Source organism: Clinocottus analis, unplaced genomic scaffold (assembly GCF_023055335.1).
Source record: "Clinocottus analis isolate CAN_PGR_092001 unplaced genomic scaffold, fCliAna1.0.p SCAF_21, whole genome shotgun sequence".
NCBI classification, from domain to species: domain Eukaryota; kingdom Metazoa; phylum Chordata; class Actinopteri; order Perciformes; family Cottidae; genus Clinocottus; species Clinocottus analis.
In genome coordinates, this window is record NW_027175943.1 from 13,926,645 (window position 1) to 13,944,144 (window position 17,500).

Here is a 17,500-nt window from a genome sequence, read left to right on the forward strand (position 1 = left end):
CACCTCAACACTGGACACTGAGGTCACTTCTGATGCAAAGATATAAAACACGAGGTATTCATACGCGCTATTGTCTAAAAGTCCACATTTTCAGTGCAGCTGTTTTTCCTCGTCGGCGGGCCGCCGACAAGGAGCGGGACGGCAGCGAGGACGCAGACGTGAAGGCAGCGATTGGAAGGAGAGGAGGAGGGAAATGTTGCAGAGGAGGAGAGGCGGCAGAGCAGAGCGCTTTCTTCTCCTCCACCTTCTCCTCCTCCCTCGTGATGGAGCTGTGACGAAGTGACAGGAGACGAGGGATTGAGAGTCAGGTGATCGTTTTCCTCTTCGCACGCTTAAACTGAGCCAATAAATCAGCCTAACGTGAGGATAAGGGCTCTTATTTAGCGAGTGTGTGCTTCACACAGGTGTGTGTGTATGTGTGTGTGTGTGTGTGTGTGTGTGTGTGTGTGGACGGGGAGATTTGAGGGCACCCCACTGGCCTAAAAAAGAGACAAAATGATGAATTATGGGAGCGTTGTTGTAAGAGAGGGAGACATCGCTCCTGTATTATTAGTCACGACATGGTATCCTGTAAGCTGTGTCGTGTCTCACCCCGTTTTATACAACAGGTGTGTGTGTGTGTGTGTGTGTGTGTGTGTGTGTGTGTGTGTGTGTGTGTGTGTGTTGCTCAGCGACATGACACATCTCCGTTCATCAAAATCACCATAGGCCTCTTCAAGAAGAGCTCATGACTCAATCGTAATGGCAGGAGGCCGCAAGTGATTCGCTGTTAGGAAGGAAGGAAGGAAGGGAAGGAAGGGAAGGAGGGAAGTGAGTGATGGACTTGGCTGGTTTAACCCAGATCCAGCAGCCGCGAGGAGGAGTGGACAACCAGAGGTGTTTCACTTTATTCTGGGAGCGACTTGGGAATAAAAGAGGCTGGGCGAAAGAAAAAGAAAGAAGAAGAAACATTAGCAAAGAGCCGGAGAGGCGGCGGCGGGGAACCGGCGAGGCTGGCGCTGACCCATTTCTGCAGGCCTCCAATGGAGCGGCGGAGACGCACAACCCTCAAGACGGACACATGCCGCCAGACGGCAGCAGAGGAGGACGCACAGCGGGCGGCGAGCGGCCGCCAGACGGCGCCGCCAAGCGCCGCTTCCAAATAATATCACATCCTGACACTCAGACGCTCGGCCGGCGCCGCCAACCGAGACGCGTGGAAAAAAAAGGCTTTTTTTTAATGCAAAATAACATAAAAATCAGTGCTGCAGAAGTCAGTGCGGGATCCAGCGATAAGCGCTGGTTAAGTATTGATGAGCAGCCATTGAAGTATTCATTCAATATGCATGGAGGTCCACTCAGAGCTGACAGAAGGGAGGCCGCGAGAGCTTCTCACACGTTAGTGGACGTTAACGGAGAGTCACTCGCCACACACACACACACACACACACACACACGCATGCACGCACACGCACAGAATGCCCTCGCTGCCCCGGGACGGGAACATTGACCCAGTTGTAAGGAACATTGGTCGTGACTGTCCTACATGGCGAGCACTTTACTGACGTTACACAAGACTCATCCAGCAGGCACTGGGCCTCTTTTAATGGCTCCCTCTTTTCTCTCTCTCTCTCTCTCTCTCTTTCTTTCTCTCGGCCGGTCCATTATATGCGTTCCTTTGCTCCGGCGCTGACATTCACTCGGATTATTTTCTCGTCCGGGATTTGTTTCTGTTCTGGACGTTTAATTAACGTGAGAATGAAACGGGGGAGAAATCTACATCTGTGTTTATGCCGAGCGATGCCTCTCCCCTCTGAGCCCCATATATATATATATATATATATATATATATATATATATATGTCTCTTATAGGGACTGTAAGCGGCTTTAGGGGGTTGTGTGCAGATTGTTTATTGATGCACAGGGACACAGTGAATGTTGCAGCCGTCATTAACCGGCTGTACATCAAACCAGATTATGTGCTGGCTGGGGGATGTCTCCTCTACACACACACACACACACACACACACACACACACACACACACTCAATGACCTCTGCTTACACGCATGACACATTTAGATGTAAGCAAACGAGAGGTCACCCACACGTACGACATACATACCAAACTGGATTATCAGGATGGCGTCGCCTCAACAAATCACCAGCTGGATTTAATCCAAGTCAAAACAGCCATGTGACAGGATGCCGCAGCGTTTTTCAGACCTCCAACAATATCATTTTTTTGCTGGCCGCCTCCGTACTAAAGCAGGAAATGGCAGCAGATCTGTCACCAGCAGTCAGACTCCTCGCTGTGCGTGCATGTGTGTGTTTGTCAGATGGAGAGATCAGCTGCACTCCGCACTCTAGTCCTCCTTTTTCAGGACTCTGTTGGGCGATGTGAGGAAGAGGAGGAAGAGGAGGAAGAGGAGGAGGAGGCTGCTGTGCCGTGGCCCAGTTTGTTGTGTGTGTTTTGGTGCTGGAGGTTAATGCGATGTGATTCAGAGTCGCCCGCCCTCCAAGCCGACGGGACATCGAAAGACGGAGAGACAGACCGAGGGAGGGAGAGAGAGAGAAGGAGAGAAGGAGGGAGAGAAGGAGGGAGAGAGAGAGAATAAAGAGGTGGAGTGGTTTGATCGTAATAGAACGGGATGGATGGAAAGAGAATAACTGCTGAGAATTAAAATGTCATCGGCACAGAGGAGAGATCAACCGCACGCAAGCAAAGACACTGAGATCATTTCCCCTGGTGGATAGTGTGTGTGTGTGTGTGTGTGTGTGTGTGTGTGTGTGTGTGTGTGTGTGTGTGTGTGTGTGCTGGTTGCGTGCATGACATGTGGAGTCTTTGAGGTAATGGTGTCCTCTGTGGAGGCATGTGTGAAATTGGGGGCTTGCGTGAGATTCTCTGTGCGTGTGTGTGTGTGTGTGTGTGTGTGTGTGTGTGTGTGTGTGTGTGTGTGTGTGTGTGTGTGTGTTTGGTCAGCATGTGACACACCATGTGAGTTCAGCCTGTGACCGTGGTGTGGGCGTGTCCGGGTCCCACATGGACCTGTTTGAAGCGGTCTGAGCGCGGCGGCGGCGGCGTACCTGCGTGCGTTGTGAATCACATTATAGCAGAAACACAAATGGAGAGTTCCCATCAGGAATCAGACAAATTGGTTGCCAGCTAGGAATTTGGCTTTAATTTGTTCATGCACTTTAGGTAGTAAAGTAATTAGATTTATCTTCCTCTTTCAGCGGGGCATGGGTCAGATTAAATGTTCTATTCCGTGAAGAAGAAGAAAAAAAATCTAAATTAAAAAAGCAGAATTTCTTTAAACAGAAAAGCTCAGTTGTGTTTTTCTGCTTCTCACACAGAGAAGTGCAGTCTGTGTTTAACAGCCCGGCTCTTCTTCATCGTCTTCATCGTCTTTATCGGCAGTAATCTGGCGTTCCAGACGCATCATCAGCTTCCTCCCGACCGCACGCACGCCGGCGCGGCGCCCACGCCTCCTGCGTCGTCCTGCTTTTTGGGGATGGAGTGCGACCGCATCAACGGTCCCCAGCGAGCCTTTTGTCTGAGACGAGAACGCCGCAGACGCACAAAAAGTTTAGGAGTAATGTCGTGCGTTGTGTATACGGAGACGGAATGTGAAAATAATACTCGCCCGCTGTGGTTTTTCCTTTTTTCTTTTCTCTTTTCTTTTCTGGAGCGGGCAGCTAAAATAATGCCGGTTCTGTTTCAGTACACAACTTAATGCCTTTTCCCTCCTGGCTGTGGCGAGGTAATGGCTTGTGATGGCTTCGTTAATGCGTCATAGCCACGTTGTAAAAGCGCCACGCCAGATTTATGGAGACGCTTTTAGTTAAAGTTTGGACGGCGACATCCAGGAGTGTTTTTTCGGGAGGGTTTGGGGTTGCTAGGATGGAGAGAGAAGCATAAAAAAGAGGGAGTGAATCCTTCAGTGTCGACCTCCAGGGAGACGGGATCAGGTTATATGCTCTTCATCATCCAGATGACACACATGGAGCTCATCGAGCCGCTGGAGACGGACGACTGCATTTAAATAGGAAGGCAACTGTAAATCCCACCCCCAAGAACCTCTGCACCTCCACACACACACGCACACACACATGCACACGCACACGCACACACACTTCACAGTCTGCCCGAGTGCCAGACTTAGTTTTTGCAGAATGTGGTCCAAAAGCCAAACAAGTGGAACTAAAAGGAGGATTTTAAAGGCAAAGCTGCTGTGAAGCAACACATTGGTTTTAGGTTGATTTGCACTGATGGGCACACTTTACACACACACACACACACACACACACACACACACACACACACACACACACACGCTCCGGTGTTAGCATGCAGAGCCAGCGTGCCCGAGGACAGAGCGAAAAAAAAACTCCCACTTGCGTTTGTGTCTTCCTCGTTGGATTTGCATTTGTGATCGTCTCGTGACGCAGCGACCACGTCATCACACGCCGTCACACGTCATCACACGCCATCGTACGTCATCACACGTCGTCACACGCCGTCACACGCCATCACACGCCATCACACGCCATCGCACGTCATCACACGCCGTCACACGTCATCACACGCCATCACACGTCATCACACGCCATCGCACGTCATCACACGCCGTCACACGCCATCGCACGTCATCGCACGTCATCACACGCCTGGCGTAGCGACAGAGAGCGAGCGGGCTTTGTTCCTCCCTTGTTTGCGTGTTTGTTCGTCCCGTTTGTCGTTTAATCTGCTCTTTTTGCTGCGTGCCACATTCCCAGTTTTGCTCCCTTTAATCTGGCTGTCATCTGGAGAAAGATGCATCGAGCTCCAGGCATCTGTGTGTAATTTATGTGTGTGTAATTTATGTGTGTGTGTGTGTTTGTGTACAGTAGCGTGAGGACAGTAGCGGGCAACACTTCCAGTCCTCGCAGCGCTGCACCTCGATCTCTCTCCGATGTAAACCTGCAGCCTCATAACTTTTCCCGTGACATTAATCTGCCTGGTGAACCCACTTCCTGTCTGTGTGTTTTACTTCCTGTCCGTGTGTTTTACTTCCTGTCGTCTCCATGAAACATATTAACGCGTCACACGTTGTCCTCGCCGTCTGGTTCCGCGTGCGAGTCGCTTCACGCTTTAACGTCACCGCAACGTGAAGCCTTCATGATGATGTCATACACAGACTGACAGAAGCCACGCCCACACAGAGTGGGAGGGGGAGGAGCCAACGCAGCGTCTTCAACAGGAAGCAGGAAGTCACTCTGAAGCCGTTTCAGTTTACTTTAGCGCGTCGAAATTGGTAAAAAAATAGTTCCAAAAGGTTTTAATTAAACACACATTTAATTTGAATAATATCCCCTCTCAAGTTGCAATAAATATAAATGTTTTTCTTTTAATAATAAATATTTCATTACATTTTTTGCTGGTCTTCTAAATAGATGTTAGAATTAAACATTAACTGAACACGAGGACGCATCAGTTTGAAGCAGCACATATTTTAATATGTATTTATTATAAAGTACGAAGTCTCTAACAATAAAAACTAAACGTGATTGTGTTTATTATTCCTGTTCGTGTCATAATACAACACATCCATGTGCACGGCGTTTTATTTTTGTGTTTTGTGAGACTACTAATGATTTTAAAAAAACACAAAGGCCGATGACGCTTATTGTTGATATTCATAAATAGTGTTTTCACCTCTGGGGGGCTTGTGGCTGCGGGGAACACACACACACACACACACACACACACACACACACACACACACACTTCCACCCCCTCAAACAGCACATTGCAGCAAACCGCAGCATGCGTGATGTCAGAGTCCTGCAGGTTCCACGTTCTTGTGACTTTTTTGTGCAAAAGCGAAATGTGAGTCGTGTCCCAAAAGTAGACAGAAGGACGTGATGGAAATAACAACGTCGTGCGAGCACACAAACTCACATCACTCACACAGGAGCGAGTGTTTTGCTGCGGGAGGCCGGCTGTCACTCAGCATGTGTGGAATATATAACGGGGCTGAGCCACCGCGGGGGAGGGAGGGGGAGGAGGGGGGAGGAGGGGGGAGGAGGGGGAGGGGCAAACACTGAGGGTCCGGGGCTGCGTCTCCATGCAAATGAAGCCGCTTTGCATAGTCCGCTGCAGCGGGTGGCAGTCAACATGGAGCATGTCAATCAAGGGGGGAGGGAGGAGGGGGCGGGGCTTAAGATATGAGTTTTTACGCTCGGCAGCGAGGATGGAGGCCGAGAGGAGGCCCGGGAGTGACCTTGGGGATAACAAGAAAGAGAGACTCTCATCCACTCTGTGATGCTTTCCTATGGACTACACACACACACACACACACACACACACACACACACACACACACACACACACACACACACACACACTCCTCCCCCGGCTGCCTCTCTCGTTGTGTGCGGTCTGATCGAGGTTGACTGCGGGATTATTTCATTAATTAAGTTTTTTCCTCTTCCTCCGCCTCTCCCTCCTGTCTTCCTGTCCAAACCAGGGTGGCGGAGCGACGCCCTTCCTCTCCTCCGCCCTTCCTCTCCTCCGCCCTTCCTCTCCTCCGCCCTTCCTCTCCTCCGTCCTTCCTCTCCTCCGTCCTCTAGCGCTTCCCCCCCTCTCCTCCTCCTCCTCTCTCCATCACTGCTGATCATTGTCTCAATTACTCATCCCTCTCCTGTCTCCCTCTCGCTCCTCTTCCTCCTTTCTCCTCTTATCTCATCCCAAATTGCTCGATACTCTCCTCCCCCTCTCTTTATTTCCTCTCTCTCTCCTCCCATAGTGCGGTGGGACAGGATGGAGGCCCACCATTCCCACATCTCCCACATCTGTCCCGCTCTCATCTCTCGCCTCTCATCAGGATTTCACAGGTGTGATAACTCAAACCTGTGATTTGCCGATATCCTCTCCTCGCGGCGTTCGCCGCTCTCGGCGGTGGGAATGTTTTCCATCTCTTTGATGCGCTCCGTTCCCGTTAACAGAGCCGTGCAGGAACAGGAGCACCTGCGACAGGTGTGATGAGGGAAGAGGTTCAGGGACGCTTCAACTCTAATGTGCTCCTGCGATATTTGTGACCTGTTGATTATAAATAGTTGTTTAATCCCACATGTGGAGACTCTGCTGGTCTCTCTCTCTCTCTCTCTCTCTCTCTCTCTCTCTCTCTCTCTCTCTCTCTCTCTCTCTCTCTCTCTCTCTCTCTCTCTCTCTCTCTCTCGTTACTGCTGCTCGTCCTCATAATGAGACATTAGAGTCTTTCACCTCGCTGCTATCTATCATGTCATCTCGACTCTTCCTTACTTTCTGTTTTTAACTGCTCTACTTTCTCTCTTCCAACACTTTCCCCTCGCTATATGAATCTTTTCTCCCTCTCCTCCTCTTCCTCTTCCTCCTCCTCCCCCTCCTCCTGGTCATCTCCAGCGTCTCCTGTCTTCATCATATCACACACAGCTTGTCACATGCGATCAGTCTCCTCTTCCTCTTCCTCCTCTCCTCGGCCTCGTCCTTCGTCACCTCCCTCGTCACCTCCCTCGTCTCCTGTCACCTCCTCTTCCTCCTTTGTGTGTCAGGAGTTATTACTCTCAGATATCACAGTCGTCCGCCCGGTGGCCTCCTCCATCCTTCCCTCAGAGCGGATCTTCATCAGAGATGCATCTTCATCTCGAGGATGATGAAGGTGGTCAAATAACTTATGTAATCGTTGATTCATTTGGCTTTTAAACACTATTCCTCTGGACGAGAATACGCCATTCATTTATTTAAATGAATAACTAAAGGTGTGACATTTAAACATCCATTCTTCCACTTAGAACAACAACAGTCGCACACAAAAACATGAATATTTTTGTGTATTTTATGATAGAAAACATACAGAAAACACATTTATTTGCCGTAGTTTTCTGCTTCCTGCTGTACATTAATATTTTAAAGCATGTCTGGCTCCATCGGTCCTTTAAATCTGAAGAGAAAACGACGTGTTCATGAAAGCGCTTCGTGCTCAATCTTTTCTGAATAATGTTTTCCAAAACAAGTTGATTGCGACATCTGAGCAGCCCAATTACATTTAAAAAAAAAAGAAGCTTACTTCGTTAAACGCAAACTTAATTTCCAATCACTTGAACTTCATTGAAACAGATGAGAAGTCCTCCTCCGTGAGAGGAGCAGGTCTCACGCATCTCCTTTACGCCGCGTGGGCGACACCACGAGCACTAAACTCACATCCTGCAGAAACTTCTTCTTTATATTTATCCCTCGTCGTCCTGCTGCTCGGCCTGACCCCCGCCTGCCTCTCTCCTCCTCCTGCTTTCACACATCCTGCTGCGATGGAGGGAGAGAGAGTGACGGAGGTGTTAGAAGTAAAGCTGCCTCTTTTTCACACCTCCCTCCCTCCATCCCTCGCTCCAGACAGGCTAATCTATAGCCTGAAGCTGAGTGGAGGGTTTTGCCTCGAGGGCTGAGGAGGAGAAACCAGGAGCGACCGGCGCTGTGTGTCGGTGGAGCGAAGAAGAATATGTTTACTGTCTTTTTCCATGACGCCATGTGGCGAGAGAAGTCTTTGTGTGCAGGAGAGACGGAGCGATGAGGGGAAGTTTGTCTACAAATGACTCTCCATCCATCCCTCTCTTCTCTCTTTACTCTCCTCCTCCTGCGCTCTCCGTTTTCATGTCCGTACCGTTTGATCCTCCCATCCGATTCTCATTGTGTGTTCCCTCCTCCTCCTCCTCCTCCTCCTCTTCCTCTTCCTCTGTGACCTGCAGGCCAGTGATCTTTAATGCATTGGCAGACCTGCTTTATGGAGGAAGAAGTGTTTGATTGTCACAAGGCTTCGTGCCCACACAGCCTCTCTGCCGGCGCACTTAGTCGGCGCCGCTCGACCTCCTTCGGCCTCCTCCACCGGCGCCGGCCTCCAGCGCCGGTCCGGAGGCTGATGGGATGCGGCGCCGTGTCTCTCGCTTTTCTCTTTGAATTGTTGCTTCTCTCCGTCTTTCTTTTTCTTTTTCACCCGTGTAAGAAAAAGAAGCATTTGAAGCTTTAAAGAAAAGCACGTTAAATCCCTCGTTGCCTGTATTAACGCAGAAGTCCCGCAATTCTCAAAACATTCTTCTAATTCTCTTAATTAAAACATGAGCAGCGGTGACGGGGAATTAAACACGCGAGCTTCAGCTCATGCAACACACTCTGATTCTCCCACTTTCTCTCCACGCAGTGTTTTGTGTCTCAGGGGCCCCGTTTTATTTTATATGCGGCCTTGATTGGATTACCATCCCTCCTTCCTTGTTTCCTCCCCCCCTCCCTCCTGCTACTTCCCAGCAGCCCCATCACCGGCCTCAAAGCGGTGGAGACCATGCAGCGCGGCGGGGGTGTTAATGAATTCCAGTGGTCTGCTAAATGAGGACTTATTAAAGTGCCGCCGCCGCCGCCGCCGCCGCGTAGTTTGACATTTCAGAGCTTCTGGTGGAGTTTTTAAATCGCTGCCTCTGCAAATGTCACTCGCCGCCTCTGGAACGGCCGACCGTGTGAATGGAGGCCATTGTTGGCTCGGTCGGGAGAGAAAGTGAATTTGTGCGGCTTTAACGGATGGCTTTTCACCCTGTGTGTGTGTGTGTGTGTGGTACTCGGCTAATTGTGTCATTTTTGTGTTTTTCCATCCCTCCAGCTACGTCAGATGGGACGCGTCAAGGCCTGGAAAGCATGAGAGGCGGAGTGTGTGCCACGCAAGGCATGAAGGTGGTCCTGAAAGTGGGGCAGAGTAAGTCCTGTCAACACTCCTGTCCTACATTACTGCCACACACACACACACACACACACACACACACACACACACACACACACACACACACACACACACACACACACACGCATACCTCTCCTGGAGTCCACCACTCGTCTTCACTCACTCACAACACACACATTGTTATTTATTCACCGCACATAAAAGCGATTGTTGGGGTGTTTTTGAAGTTGTGTGAGCGACTCATCCAACGTGTGTGTGTGTGTGTGTGTGTGTGTGTGTGTGTGTGTGTGTGTGTGTGTGTGTGTGTGTGTGTGTGTGAGTGTGTGTGTTACACCTGCAGCCCATACAAGGTGGAGGAACAGACGGGAGCACCTGCTCGTGTTTTAGACATCTGAAGAAATCAATATCGGTTCAAATGTAGAGCCATATTTAAAATATTTAGCCCAACATTTAACTTCAAAACACACACAAAGTACAACCATCTGCTCCCGTCTGCACGGTGCACAGCCGTGCACCTTCCTCTCTCGAACCCTCATCTTCCTCGTTCTTTAAGCGTGTTCCCTCTGCTAGCGTGTTCCCTCTGCTAGCGTGTTCTCTCTGCTAGCGTGTTCCCTCTGTTAGCGTGTTCCCTCTGTTAGCGTGTTCCCTCTGCTAGCGTCTTCCCTCTGTTAGCGTGTCCTCTGTTAGCGTGTTCCCTCTGTTAGCGTGTTCCCTCTGAGCATCATCAGGGCTCGTTAAGTGTTCAGAGCAGCAGAGAAGTCTGAGATCAGTCGGCTCTAATGAGCCCTGTTGACTTCTCACTCTGCCTTGTAACTGCTGCTGACTCATGTTGGACACGCACGCACACACACACACACACACACACACACACACACACACACACACACACACACACACACACACACACACACGCACATGCATACACGCACACACACTCAAAACGCGCACATTTCCATTCAGGGTATAAATTCCAGGTGAACATAAGTTCACACATGCGAGGTGAGCACACACACACACACACACACACACACACACACACACACACACACACACACACACACGCAGCAGCAGGACACACTCTGACCCGACGGCGAGAGCAGAAATGACTCCATTCAGCGCTGGAGCGCACAGTCAGTGATTTTAATAACTCACACACTTGTAATTTGTTTGGAATAAATGAATAAATAACTCTCAGGTAACGACCCTCACATGCAGCTTCAAAAAACACCAACGAGAAAGAAGGAGAAAAGGCCCATTTAAGCATTTTCACTGAGACGTGCATTCCTACACATAATGGGCACCTGTCCTTTACACGACCCCACACACACACACACACACACACACACACTGTCCCGCGTTACCAGCCCGTGTGTGTGTGTTGTAGGCGCCATGAGCCGAGTGGTGCTGATGTGACTCTATCAGCCAATGAGATCAGCCCAGTCAGCTCAGCTCAATGACGGCACCACACACACTTCTTTCCCAGTGCTTTTCCCACCACACGGCACTGGGAACGCTGGCTTCCCCCCACTGGGAACGCTGGCTTCCCCCCACTGGGAACGCTGGCTTCCCCCACATACGTATCCAAACCCAAATGCCACAACTCTGTGAAGACACACACCTTTCTGTTTGTCATCGTTCTCCCTTTTTCACCGAAGCAACGTCGCTTGCTTCCCTCTTCAAATTCCCCTTTTCCCATTTCTCATCACTTCCTCTCTCACTTTGCATGCTCGCCACCTCTCGCTCTCGCTCGCCCCACCCGGTCCTCCCTCTCTCTGGTGTTTTTCTCTCTTCCTCTGTCTTCCTGTCTTATCTGCCGCGTGGCTGAAAGGTCACGTCTGTGTTGTTTGTCATCTAAATAAGCGACGTGCCGCCTCATGGTGATCCCTGATGAGATATGGCGCTCTGCTTCACTCCCAGGAACGGACACACACACACACACACACACAGACACACACACACACACACACACACACTTGTACCCTTGGCCAGCACACATACACTGACCTGCCTTCTCTTATTTTATTCTTTATCTGTCTTGCTTGCTCTCTGTCACACAAACACACACACACACACACACACACACACACACACACACACACACACCCCTCCTTCCGCTGCCGACCACACAGTCGTTTCTATTGATCCAGACAGCACCGCCCCTAACTTCTGTTTGGTTGGCTGTCATGAGGGAGCTGCCAGCCATTAGCTTTACACTTCTCTAAATGTCAGCATGTATAGGGTTGAGGCTGTGCACACACACACACACACACACACACACACACACACACACACACACACACACATTCAGCATGGCGCGTACTGCAGTGTGTGGGTTTCCTGCACAGCTTCATCCATACGTACCCCATGGTCATATCCATATTTGCTCCCCCCCCGCTGCCTCAGCGACCAATAACGGACTTTCTTTTTAAAATGTTGCATAAACGGCGGCGCTGAGTCGTGCGTCCCGATTTAAAAACTCTATTCTTGCGGCCTCCTGTCGGCCAGATGGCTCAGAAGCCAACAAAATGAGTATTTTCTGAACCATCTCTTTCAGCGGCACTTGTTCAATATCTGCATCTGTGTGTGTGTGTGTGTGTGTGTGTGTGCACGTGTCACATCGACGCACTTTAATGCCATCACCATTACTGAGGGCTTGCGAGACAGATGGCCTGATTTAGCGACTACAGATTACAAGCCGTTATGGCCTCGTGTAAATTAATTCTGGCCAAAACAACAAGCAGCCTCTCCTTAGTTTCCCATTCAAACAAATGGAAAAGTGCTGGTACGCGGCACACAGAAGCCCGATCAATATGTGCTCTCTCATAATGGACGAGGACGGGAGGGAAGCCGTTATTACAGCTCGTCCGTCTCGATTTCTCTCTCTGGCTGGCTCTCTCTTTGCTGATGTTATTGGTTCCAGCTCCCACGGCCTCGGCTGCTGTCGAGTTCTTGGTGTTTCTGACGTGTTCTTCTCCTCCTCCTCCTCAGGCCCGTATGGGCTGCCCCCGAAGAAGGAGCCGCCAGCAGGACGCACCACCAGCAGAAACCCAGGTAAGCAGGAGAGCAAACCACGGTAATCCTCAGCGGATCTAGCCACAAAATGGATGGAGGGAAAAGACTGGTGGATGAAAGGAGAGGGAGGGAGGGAGGGAGGGAAGGAGGGAGGCGACAGATGGAGAATGTGCAGCGGTGACATGTGTGGATCTCTCTATTTAATTCCACATCTCTCTCTCTCTCTCTCCACCGCTCTATATCGCTCTCCTCGCCCGGCCCTCCGAGCTAAGTGCTGCAGGCGGGGAATGGACGGCTAATAGCTACCTTGGGAGAAGGAAGAGAAGAAGAAAAAAAGAAAGGGAGGAGAGGGGGAGAGGGCAGCAGGAGAGAGAGGGCTAGACCGGCGGCGACATTTCAGAGAGTTATATTGTCATTAGTTTGGGTGGCCTGGATTCTCCAGTTCCGTCAAGAGGGAGAAAGGAAGAAATGAGAATTACGGAAAGATGAGGGAAGAGAGAAGAGCAGACGGGGGAGTGATGGAGCGAGCTGGAGAGAAGAGGGAGGCAACCGAGGAGGAAAAGAAAGGAATAATTGAAAAGCAGAGAGGAGCGGGGAATAGAACATGGAGAGATTCACACTCACAGCTCAAAGTCATTCAGCGGAGGAGAAGTGATCTGCTCACGTCTCCCTGTCTTTATTTTGATTTCACACCTCGTCCAATCACTTACGTCCGTTCCTCACATAGGTGAGAACTGCAGGTGTGAAGTGAGAACAATACTATGCATTGTTTGTGGAAAGAGACAGATGACTCTGGACGCACTCCAAGGCTGATTTACATCGTAATGAGGGATTTTACACATTTTTGACGCTCGCACAAGGACTTATTAGCACACACTCATCTGAAATGATTGTTTTGACTCCTGCCACGACAGCGACGCCGCATTGCCAATCCACGTGTGAATCATTTGAGCTAATAACTGGAATATTGCTGGTTGTTCATGATCGTTTTGTTTCTCTAATCTGATCCTCTCTAGGGATGTAAACTAATGCGTTATTGGGTCATATGAACCTCCCTCAGAGGCAGTCGAGTCAAACCACACACACACACACACACACACACACACACACACACACACACACACACACACTTTCTTAAAGGGACAATTCACAACAAAATGCAAATATTGCTTGCACATGAGTGTTGGAGTTATCGATAGCGTCAAAATACAATACATTTGAAAAACTCTAAACTTTCCAGGAGTCATGACCTCGTAACCTCAAATTAAGCCGTTTTATGAAGGAATTATTTTAATACTTTCTTTCTACCAAAACTAAACCCGACGGCCATATTTCCACACAAGGGAAGCGCACATCTATACTGCTAGTTCACCTAGTGCCATTGAACTAGCTAACAGTACAGCTAACAGTACAGCTAACAGTACAGCTATCAATACAGCTAACATTACAGCTAACAGTACAGCTAACAGTACAGCTAACAATACAACTAACAGTACAGCTATCAATACAGCTAACATTACAGCTAACAATACAGCTAACGGTACAGCTAACAATACAGCTAACGGTACAGCTAACAGTACAGCTAACAATAGAGCTAACAATACAGCTAACGGTACAGCTAACAGTACAGCTAACATTACAGCTAACAATACACAATACAGCTAACAATACAGCTAACATTACAGCTAACAGTACAGCTAACAATACAGCTAACAGTACAGCTAACATTACAGCTAATAGTACAGCTAACAATACAGCTAACAGTACAGCTAACACTACAACTAACATTACAGCTAACAGTACAGCTAACAGTACAGCTAACAGTACAGCTAACGGTACAGCTAACAGTACAGCTATCAATACAGCTAACATTACAGCTAACAGTACAGCTAACAGTACAGCTAACAGTACAGCTAACGGTACAGCTAACAGTACAGCTAACAGTACAGCTAACAGTACAGCTGACGGTACAGCTAACGGTACAGCTAACGGTACAGCTAACAGTACAGCTAACAGTACAGCTAACAGTACAGCTAACAGTACAGCTGACAGTACAGCTAACAGTACAGCTGACAGTACAGCTGACAGTACAGCTAACGGTACAGCTAACGGTACAGCTAACAGTACAGCTGTACTACATCTAGACGATCCAGTCTTCTCCAAATAGCCTGCAGCGTGGAGGTGTGGATGGCTTAAGGTGCAATATCCTGACATTTATTTTCAACAACTTGTCATCACTTTTCTCCAGATTAGTTGAGCACTGCAGGATAAAGCTGGTGTTATTTATACCTCGGGATCTGACATTGAAGCATGGCACTGTGTGTGACTTAGTAATAGCTAGCAGTAAGCAATTTAATGATTTTGAACAGCTTCACATCTCACTCCCACTCGCTGTAAATCTGAACACACATATTTGTGTGAAATAAACAGACATAGATACACATTTAATAGTAGCTCTGCATTACATCCGTAATCCACTCACTGCTCACGGCGATGGCAGTTTGTGTAATTGAAACAAACTGGATGAAACTGACAGAATGTTTTATCCAAAGAAACCGAAGAGGACGGTAGCATGTTTCAAAGAGAAACAAAAAGCTCTGCTTCTGCAGCTCTTGTTGTGAAACCAGCTGCTGTCACGCCACCAGAAACCAAAACTACCAGTGCAAAGAGCACAGACGTGTTGTAGTTTATAAAGTAGTCTTATGTGGGAAGCAGCAATAAAATGCCACGATGCGTCAGAGTTACTGGTGCGCCATTAATTATCTAATCTTCTCGGATCTGCTTTAATGTATTCATTTAGGTTGTTGATGGAAACACGCTCTGATTCACACTTTATGCTGACATTTCCACAAATTTACATAAAACCTGTGCAACAGCTGAGTGGGAAAAAAAATCATAGTGCCTCGACTCTCTGGCATTATAAAACGGTTCCAAAAGACGTGTTAAAAAACACAAACACGACCAACAAAGTGAATTATACTCAAGTGCAGCTGGCTCAAAGACGATCACCTTGACATGTTCTTTCATTTTTGACTTGTTGAATGTAAAATATAAATGTTAAAAAATAAGGTAAAAATGTACAAGTGAAATACAAGAAGCGGGGCCGAGGGGCGTTTAAAGTCTGACGCGTGTGACAAAAAAAAAAAAAAAGAAAAGGAAGAATCAGAGGTGGGAGTGAGAAGTGGAAAATAGGGGGAGCGAGGAGAGAAGGCGGAGGAGGAGAGGTGAAGGGAGAGGATATAATAAAGAGCGCCGGTGAAAGGCGGCGATCTTAATGGAGATGGAGAATGAGGGATGGAGGGTTAATGGAGAGAGGAAGAAAGCGGGGGAAGGAGAAGGAAGCGTAATCGACGTCCGGCATTAGCGCTTTGCTCCCAGTCGGTCGCGACGGGGGGCGCTGAGCGAAGCGGGTGGAGGGTGGAGGCTGGAGGAGGGTGGAGGGGGGGTGAGGTGCGTTCGCACGTCTTATTTCCTCGCCCGCTCGTGTCCGTCATGTGTTTGCGTTGCTAGGCGCTGGGCTCAGAGCAAGGTGGGTCATTACGGCTACAATAACCCGAAGATGGAGAGAACCACGGAGCGAGGGAGGGCGAGGAGGCGGAGGAGGCGGAGGAGGGCGACAGACAGGGAGAAGAGAAAGAGATGTGTGCCAAGAATAATGATGGGCCAATCCGAAAGGCTCTGTGGAGCAGGGATTCGCATTACCGGCCTTAACCAGTTTGCCACACACATGAACACGGTCCAGGTGCCAGAGCTTTAGCCACCCCCCCTTCCTCTCCTCACACACACACAGTACACACACTCACACACCTACACACTGATGCACACACACACACACACAACCAGACCATCATTCACCTGCTGAGTTCTGACCCAACCTCCCGCTGAGAAAACTGTGAGCTCCGAGGCTGTGAAGATCTTAGGTTTCAGGCAGACGCACAACAGACAGAGGCTGACACACACACACAGATAGTGTGACAGACAGGTTGGTAATCAGACAGGCAGACAGACAGACAGACAGACAGACAGACAGACAGACAGACAGACAGACAGACAGACAGACAGACAGACAGACAGACAGACAGACAGGCAGACAGACAGACAGACAGGCAGACAGACAGACAGACAGGCAGACAGACAGACAGACTCAGTGTGTGGTCTGCTGGTGGAAGCAGGCCAGGGAGGCGCTCTTCATGTGGCTGAAATGCTAAGTAAATACAGTTGTGAAGGCGAGGGAAATAGAGTGTGTTACCTTGATACACTCTGCGGCTTTAGCCCGGCTGTTCACAAGCGTTTACACTCTCTCTCTCTCTCTCTCTCTCTCTCTCTCTCTCTCTCTCTGTCTCTCTCTCTCTCTCTCTCTCTCTCGCACATGGACATCCCCCTCTCCGTTTTATAAGCACTGCTGTCCACTTCATTACATCAATAAAGAGACCACATGTGAGCGTCTGAGAGATTTCGCCGCATTCCTCCGGGTTAAGTCTTCACAGCCATCGCTGGCGGAGCTCAAACCGCCGGCCATTACTCATGTCTTTGTGGGAGAGGCCCGTCAGTATCGCCGTGTTTGTTTAAAAACTCACGAGAACTGAACATTGTGAAAGCAAGCCGCGTTATGGCTCCGATCTGTCCGCGGCCATTATGAAAACGTACGTTGGAGTCGGAGCTGAACGAGGGGGTAAAAGTGAGTAAAGATCGCTCTGTGCTTTTTGTTCCAGGCGGAGCGGGGAACTCCACCCAGTCCCGGGGGCCGAACACCTTCGGGAGCGAGGGCG

The 17,500-nt window shown here is 49.3% G+C and overlaps 2 protein-coding genes across 2 annotated transcripts in view; both read left to right on the forward strand.

The window, feature by feature from the left end:
* wrap53 (WD repeat containing, antisense to TP53) overlaps positions 1 to 17,500 on the forward strand; it is a 361,447-nt gene that overhangs the window by 101,715 nt on the left and 242,232 nt on the right. The gene's annotated exons all lie outside the window — the stretch shown is intronic.
* Positions 1 to 17,500, forward strand: part of efnb3b (ephrin-B3b) — a 73,916-nt gene that overhangs the window by 54,409 nt on the left and 2,007 nt on the right. The window contains exons 3-5 of the mRNA XM_068587958.1: positions 9,642 to 9,734; positions 12,708 to 12,770; positions 17,444 to 17,500. The exon at positions 17,444 to 17,500 is cut by the window's right edge and continues 2,007 nt beyond it. Of these exons, the coding sequence (XP_068444059.1) occupies positions 9,642 to 9,734; positions 12,708 to 12,770; positions 17,444 to 17,500 (213 nt within the window). The remainder of the gene's footprint in view (positions 1 to 9,641; positions 9,735 to 12,707; positions 12,771 to 17,443) is intronic.